Source organism: Myotis davidii, unplaced genomic scaffold (assembly GCF_000327345.1).
Source record: "Myotis davidii unplaced genomic scaffold, ASM32734v1 scaffold2707, whole genome shotgun sequence".
NCBI lineage: Eukaryota > Metazoa > Chordata > Mammalia > Chiroptera > Vespertilionidae > Myotis > Myotis davidii.
The window spans coordinates 110,192-118,479 of record NW_006297818.1 but is presented as its reverse complement, the minus strand read 5'-3'; the positions used below and the strand labels follow the sequence as shown (position 1 = coordinate 118,479).

At 57.5% G+C, this 8,288-nt stretch overlaps 1 protein-coding gene across 1 annotated transcript in view; it reads left to right on the top strand.

Moving 5' to 3' along the window:
• Positions 1-8,288, top strand: part of EFL1 (elongation factor like GTPase 1) — a 56,722-nt gene that overhangs the window by 43,051 nt on the left and 5,383 nt on the right. Inside the window, exons 15-17 of the mRNA XM_006773570.2 lie at positions 1,750-1,881; positions 3,758-3,905; positions 4,641-5,620. Of these exons, the coding sequence (XP_006773633.1) occupies positions 1,750-1,881; positions 3,758-3,905; positions 4,641-5,620 (1,260 nt within the window). The remainder of the gene's footprint in view (positions 1-1,749; positions 1,882-3,757; positions 3,906-4,640; positions 5,621-8,288) is intronic.

The window sequence follows — 8,288 nt, the reverse complement described above, 5'->3', positions numbered from 1 at the left end:
ATAATATTTTTTAAATAAATAAATAAGTAAACTCGGATCCTGACCACATCCGGACCCCGGAGGCACAGGGACTGCGGTAGCTCCTTGGAGACGTGGGTCTGACCGGGTCTCCTGCCCACGAGAGGCCTGGAAAGGGGCAGCCTGCACCCTGTGCCGTGAACTGAGCGGCCGAAGGAGCTGACGAGGGTCAGTGTGAGGCAGAGAAAGGCTCACGGGACCTGGCAGATGCTTTCAGACCCCGAAGGGCCGCTGGTGAGAGTGGCAGCAGCGTATTCCTGGGGGCCTCGGGGAGGCTGGGCGGAGAACGGACAGCGGGGGGGCCACGGGCTTCAGCGTAATGCAAAAGGTTTCCTTTGTTTTTTTAAAAAAATGTATTTTTTGTTTCAGAGAAGGAAGGGAGAGGGAGAGAGAGAGAAACATCCATTATGAGAGAGAATCCTGGATCGGCTGCCTCCTGCATGCCCCACACTGGGGATGGAGCCCGCAACCCGGGCCTGTGCCCTGAGCGGAATCGAACCCTGACCTCCTGGTTCACAGGTCGACGCTCAATCCCTGAGCCAGGCCGGGCCATAATGTAAGGTTTTCTTACAGTTGGAGCTACCCTCACAGGTTGCGAGATGGTGAATTCTGGGTGCCTGCAGGCGGGGTTGCTGGAGGGGGTGCCACGCTGTGCGGTCAGACCGGGACACCTCTGACCCGCCCGCCACCTTCCAAGTTCACGTGCCTGCAGCCTCCGCCTGTCCCCCAGCTGGAGGCTCATGGGTGGCACCCACGCCTCTCCTTTGCGCCCCCTTGTCAGCTGAGCCCGAGAGGGGGGAGTGGGTGCTGGCTACACGCCTGTGCCCCTCTCTCCGAAGCAGGTGGCCTCCCCCCCACACCTGCCTTCATCTTTGTCTGAACCCAAAAGCACTGAAAATGGCCTTCATTGGTTCTACAGTGTTGTCTGCTCTGCTCTGGGTGTGAGGTTCAGGGCACCCCTCCATCTTTCTTGGGGGGGCCCTCTCTCTGCTCCCATCCCCTCGGAGACAGACAGACACGCCCTTTAGAGCAGCGGTCGCCAACCTTTCGGACCTCAGGGACCACACGTGGCCCTCGGACCGCTGGTGGCCGACCAACCGCTGCCTTAGAGCGGAGGCAGCCACCAGCCAGGAGCCGTGTGCAGGTCGATGTGCCAAAGAGATGATTTCATTAGAGACTCCTCTTCCTCAAATTAATACGTTTTAAAAACTACACGTGATCATTAGAAATAACTCGTGTTTTCAGACCTGCGTATCTGGACACGGTCATTTCTGCGGTCAGGGTAGGCGCGTTGGCGCGATCTGATGGGACAGGATTCGTTCATTTAGAAAATGAAACCCAGCAGAATTTCTGTGTCTTTAAAAAATAGATTTTTATTGATTCCGGAGAGGAAGGGGGAGAGAGAGAGAGGAACATCAGTGGTAAGAGGGAATGATTAATTGGCTGCCTCCTGCACGCCCCCTCCTGGGGGTTGGGTCGAACCCGGGACCCTTTAGTCCGCAGGCCGACACTCTACCCACTGAACCACACCGGCCGGGTGAATTTCTGGGTCTTTCACTGCAATCACACTGTGTCCAGGGCTCCAGAGGTCGGTGCAGTCGGCCTGGTTCCTGGCAGCAGGTTCTTAGTGTGTTTCCTGTCACGCGTGTCCCGGGTTGATGCTCTCGTTTCTCTCGTGTACATTTGGAATTTATCCCCTTTTACCGACCCACAGATCTCTCCTCCCTGCAGGAATCGGGGGCCTTCAGGACTTCGTGCTGAAATCCGCAACCCTGTGCAGCGTGCCCTCCTGCCCGCCCTTCATCCCACTCGGCTTCGAGGCCACCCCGATCGTGAGGGTGGCTATCGAGCCAAAGCACCCAAGTAAGACGACCTCGTTCTTAAAAGCATGTTTATCCATTTACTTATTTATTCACTGGAGGCCCGGTGCATGAAATTCGTGTGTGGGGGGGCGTCCCCTCAGCCTAGCCTGCACCTCTACAATCCGGGACCCCTTGGGGGATGTGCGACTGCCAGTTTAAGCCCAGGGATCAGACCTAAACCGGCAGTCGGACATCCCTCTCGCAATCCTGGACCGCTGGCTCCTAATCACTCACCTGCCTGCCTGCCTGGTCACCCCTAACTGTGCTGGCCTGATCACCCCTCAGTGCCCTTCTGCCAGCCTGGTTGCCCCTCACTGCCCCCCTGCTCCCTGCTGGCCTGGTCGCCCTCAACTGCACACAACCCCCTCTCCCCCACCAGCCTGGTTGCCCCTATCTGCCCCCCCACACTCGATGGCCTGGTCGCCCCTCACAGCCACCCTGCCAGCCTGGTCACCCCACACAGCCTGGTCATAGGCAGCCATCTTGTGAGGGTATGAGGGTTAATTTGCACATTACTGCTTTATTATATAGGATTTTAAAGTATATTTTTATTGATTTCAAGAGGAAGGGGTGGGGGGAGAGAGAGAGAGAGAGAGAACATCCATGATGAGAGAGAATCACAGATCGGCTGCCTCCTGCACACCCCCCCCTTGGGATCAAGCCCACAACCCGGGCACATGCCCCGACCGGGAATCAAACCCTGACCTCCTGGTTCATAGGTCAGTGCTCAGCCACTGAGCCACACCGGCCGGGCCATGACACTCTTTAAATGCATCGTGTGAGACATGAGTCCTCGCACGCTGTTTCAGCCGTGTCCTGGGACCGTTCACAGGCCTGTAACTGAGGTGATCTCCCAACCAGGAGGCCACCAGACCACCGACTCTTTGAGGAATGCCACCCCTCTCTCAGGAACGAGGCCTCTGTAGGCACCTTTGCTCCCCGGGGAGGCTGCGGCCTGCAGGTGCAGGGATGGGGCCATCTCTGCTTCCCGCCTGGGAGGTCAGAGCATTGCTTCTCACAGCTACACGACTCCAGTTAAATATCTTCCGAATGTCATCTCCATAGGCCGTATCTTTTTTTTTTAATATATATATTTTTATTGGTTTCAGAGAGGAAGGGAGAGAGAGATAAGCATCAGTGATGAGAGACAATCATGGATCGGCTGCCTCCTGCACGCCCCACACTGGGAATCGAACCCAGGACCCTGCAGCCCGCAGGCCGACGCTCTGTCCACGAGTCAGACTGACTACGGCACAAATTATTATTTTCAACAGGAGGCCCTGGAGCCGTGTCCTGGATTGATTACCACCTCAAATGCTGCTTTTGCCTTTTTGTTGGTTTTATGGGGCTGTTTAGGGAAGAGCCCTGTTCCGAGTCTAGGCGTGCAGTACGTGCAGTGGACCAAGTTCCGTGGCTCAGGGGCTGAGTGTCGGAAGGAGTGTATGGATCCGCTTTGGGATCTTGCTGAGCACGTAAGTGTCGCACGTTAGCTGTCTATACAGATCAGTTACAAGGAGGTAGGTTTCTCATCGCCACTTGCAAGGAAAACAAACTCCTCTTTTAAGAGTTTATCTCGTTCTTTTCCTTTCAATGGCAAGGACATTCTCTTTTTTAAAAAAATAGATTTCAGAGAGGAAGGGCGAGGGAGAGAGAGATGAAAACATCAGTGACGAGACACAATCATCGACGGCTGCCTCCCGCACCACGGATGGAGCCTACATCCCGGGCCTGTGCCCCGACCGGGAATCGAACCGCGACCTCCTGGTTCCTAGGTCGACGCTCAGCCTCTGAGCCACGCCGGCCGGGCGGGGCCTTCTCCTTAGATTGTACTAGTCTGACATCGTGTAGCTGATCAGCATGTCGTCCTGTCCATCCAGGTGAGATGCCCCAGCTCGTCCAAGGGATGAAGCTTCTGAACCAGGCCGACCCCTGCGTCCAGATCTTAATCCAGGAGACGGGGGAGCACGTGCTGGTCACCGCCGGGGAGATCCACCTGCAGCGCTGCCTGGACGACCTGCGGGAAAGGTCAGCTGCTGGGAGGGCGGGCAAGGGCGGCCGCAGTCCCTGGCCGCTCAGTGCTTCCCGACCATCAAAAAACGGACTTCCCCGAAACATGACCTGTCGCGGGTTATCGGATCGTAGGTTTAGTTTTTAACACCTGACACTCACTTCCGCACTTGAATCATTTTGCATTTTTATTTTTTATTTTATTATTATTTTTTTAAATCCTCCCCTGAGGATACTTTTTTCTTTGATTGTTAGAGAGAGTGGAAAAGAGGGAGAGACAGAGAGACACGCCAGTGTGAGAAAGACACATCGAGGGGTTGCCACCTGCATGCCCCCGACCAGGACCGGGAGCCTGCAGCCAAGGTGTGCACGTGCCCTGACGGGAATCGAACCCGAGACCCTTCAGTCTGCAGGCCGACACTCTGTCCACTGAGCCACACCGTCTAGGGCTCATGTGTCAAATCTTATTAAAGCATTTATTTCCCATTCAAAACATTCTTATCGAAATAGATGGGTTATTTATTTTTGAGAACGAACACAACAGTGACATCCTACTACAAGGAATGTTCCCATTAGACTTTTCAATCCAAAATGAAAGTGATTTCTCTCTCAGAGTAAAAGAACTTTTATGTTTCTGTGTTTTGTTGTTGTTGTTTTTTTGCAGAATTTTCATTGTGTGATATTTCTAGGTGGGCGTTTCGATGCTGTTTTTGTTACAACCTTCTGTCATGTTCCCCCTGGACCTGTCTGTAGGTTTGCAAAGATCGAAATCAGTGTCTCCGAACCCATCATCCCCTTCCGAGAAACCATCACAAAACCGCCCCGCGTGGACATGGTCAACGAGGAGATCGGCAGGCAGCAGAAGGTGGCCGTCATCCACCAGGCCAGGGACGACCACAGCAGAGTCCCCGAGGGGGTCCAGGTGGACGCCGATGGGCTGGTCACCATGACAACGCCCAACAAACTGGCCACGCTCAGCGTCCGGGCCGTGCCGCTTCCGGAAGAAGTCACGCGGCTTCTGGAAGAAAACCACGAGGTGATCCGTTCCATGGAGCAGCTGACGTCCTCTCTGAGCGAGGGCCGGAGCGCTCAGCTGACCCAGAGGGCCCAGGAGAGAATCCGGGAGTTCAAGGGCAAGCTGGAGCAGCACCTGACGGGCAGGAAATGGAGGGACACCGTGGACCAAATCTGGTCATTCGGCCCCAGGAAATGTGGGCCCAACATACTAGTGAATAAAAGCGCCCACTTCCGGAGCTCCGTGTGGGCCGGCCCCGCGGGCGCCGCCACCCAGGAGGCCGGCCGGTCCCGGGACGTGGGCAACAGCATTGTGAGCGGCTTCCAGCTGGCCACGCTCGCCGGCCCCATGTGCGAGGAGCCCCTCATGGGCGTCTGCTTCGTCCTGGAGAGATGGGACCAGAGCAAGGTCGAGGAGCCAGGAGCCAGCGGGAGCCCGGAGCCGGGGGGAGAGGGGCCCGGGGGAGTTTTTTTTCCGGGGGGAGAGGGGCCCGGGGGAGCGGCGAGCTGGGCCCCGGGAGACGGGGGCCACCCCGAGCCCGGTGACAAGAGGACGGCGCAGAAGGTGGAGCCGGCCCTGGCGGACTGCTACGGGCCCCTGTCGGGGCAGCTGATCGCCACCATGAAGGAGGCCTGTCGCTACGCCCTGCAGGTGAAGCCGCAGCGCCTGATGGCCGCCATGTACACCTGCGACATCATGGCCACTAGCGACGTGCTCGGTAAGGAGGATTATGGGAAGTCTGGGTCCGAAAACGGCATCTTGCTTCATGTTGTCTATTTCAGTATATTGTTATTGGTTTCAGAGAGGAAGGGAGAGGGAGGGAGAGAGAAACATCCATGATGAGAGAATCATGGACCGGCTGCCTCCTGCACGCCCCACACTGGGGATGGAGCCCGCAACCCGGGCCTGGGTTCTTGACTGGATTCGAACCCGGGACCCTTCAGTCCGAAGGTGGACGCTCTGTCCACTGGGCAATACCAGCCAGGGCTTCGTTTGAGCCCTTCCCCGGTTATCCCGATTCTGGCCGGGCGAGCGTGTGTTCCCCTGCCCGCCCCGTCCGCTCCGGCTTCGCGCCCGTGCCTGCCGCACCTTGAGGTTGCTGACGCTGAGGACACAGCCGTGAGCAGCACACAGCTATGGCCCGAGGGCGTCACCCAGTGGGGCGGTCGCTGGCATCCGATGAGCGTGGCCGGGTCGGTCTGCACGGCCACCAGCAGCCACACTCCCGGCCCGGCCGCAGCTCTGTCTCACGCCCGTCGGGGCCCGTCTGCATCCTGTCGCCACATCTGCTCCATTAGCCGTCGACGTAGCCGTCGGCTCGCTCCGGGCAGCGGGAGGACAGGGTAGAGGGACCTGGCGTGTGAGACCCAGGAGCGCCCACCATTGCTGTGTGTTACCAACAGTGACAGAAACCACAGCGCGAAAGAGAGACGGTCTTCCTCCTTGGAAGTCTGCCTTTCCCTTCCCATCGCCTTTTATAATTTTTGTCCGCAATAGTCCGTTTTGTGTAAGCGCATCCTCATGGGAGAAGCAGGCCCGCGTTTTGCTCTTTGCATTTATGACCGATTCCATAGGCCCGCGTCCGTCTGGCTGCTCAGTGGTCACGATGTTCGTTTTTAATCTCCGCATGATGTCGTGTCAGTTTGAGATGCTGTCAGTGACTTCCTGTCGCCCCCAAATCGGGATCCACAGTGTTTCCTGTTTGTTTACTGTTAGAGAAAACGTGGCTGTGCACAGCTGTTTCCTTTCCTAAGCTCTGGGGGGAGAGGGGGCTCCCCATGACTTTAATTCCCACACTTCCGGCTCTGAAAATGGTAGAACCTGCAGCCCAGTCTTCCTGCCTGCGACGGAGGGAGAGGCGCGAGTAATCCTATATAATAAAGAGCTAACGTGCTAATTAGACCGAACAGCCGAACGACCGTCGGGATGAGCTTCCGGGCGAAGCCGGGCGGCGAGGGCCGAGCCCCTGGCACGAATTCCGTGCACCGGGCCTCGTGGCCTGTGACGCCCCGAGGAGCACACAGGGCAGTGCAGCCCCAATGGCAACGAGATTGCTCTGAGTGTGGCTGTCACGCGAGACGGGGGGGCAGTTGGTTTTGAACAGGCTTAGACCATAACGAGGATTGGATGATGGGGACGGCCGGAGTGTGTCCCGGGCGGCAGAGACCGAGCTCCGAGTGGGGAGCCACGCGTGGCCTGTGGGCGCGGAGTGGCCTGCCTGAGCACTGGGTCCTCGCTGGTCTGGGGGTCCCAGGGCTGAAGTAGAGGCTCACATGGCCTAAGGGCCTCGCGTACCGGCTGAGACATTGAGGGTGAGATCTGTTTATTTGTATTGACCCCAGAGAGGGAGAGAGAGAGAGAGAGAGAGAGAGAGTACAGCTTTTTTAAATACATCTTTATCGATTTCAGAGAGGAAGAGAGAGAGAAACATCAGTGATGAGAGAGGATCACGGATCGGCTGCCTCCTGCACGCCCCCTCTTGGGGATTGAGCCCTCAACCCGGGCCTGTGCCCTTGACCGGGAATCGAACCGTGACCTCCTGGTTCACAGGTTGACGCTCAACTTCTGAGCCACACCGGCCGGCCGGGCGAGGTGAAGTCTTTAAAAGGGGAGCCCTGGTCAAAACTGTTTCAATCGATTGACTTGTGTTGCCATTTATTCCCTGTTGGATGTCTCTCCCTGGTGCCTGGCTTACAGCGGGCACACAGCGAGCCGCCTTCCCTGTGTGCGTGAGGCGTGATGGGACAGATGCCCAGCTGAGGGGCTATCAGAATATTAGCAGTGAGCCCTGGCTGGTGTGGCTCAGTGGATAGAGCGCCGGCCTGTGGACCGAAGGGTCCCGGGTTCGATTCTGGTCGAGGGCACGGACCTCGGTGGCAGGCTGCTCCCCGGCCCGGGCCCTGGTCAGGGGCACAGTCAAGGAGGCAGCCCATCGATGTGTGTCCCCCACATCGACGTTTCTCTCTGTCTCTCCCTCTCTCTTCCTCTCTCTCTAAAATCAACAGAGAAATATCGTCGGGGGAGGATTAAAATATACATACGTTTGCAGTGAGAGGCCACAGGCTCATAAGTCCCCATTGCTGCAGCCTCGCTGATTCCTCCGTGGGCACAACGGCCGGTTAGCGGCCCGGCGCAGCCACGCCTCGGCGGGGGGGGGGGGGGGGGGGGCGGTGATTAGCTGCCACCTTTGTCCCGGGACCACATACATCGCTGCACCCCCGTCTCAGGATTTAGCTGTAGTGGAATGAAAACTGAATGGCTCAGAGCACGTGATTGATGACACTTCGCTCCAGTGACAATTACTGACTCAAGCCGCACGGCCCGTGGCGGAAGGGGTGGGGCTCTTCACGGTCCGTTTCTCCACTTCAGTCATCCTTTCTGCCCGC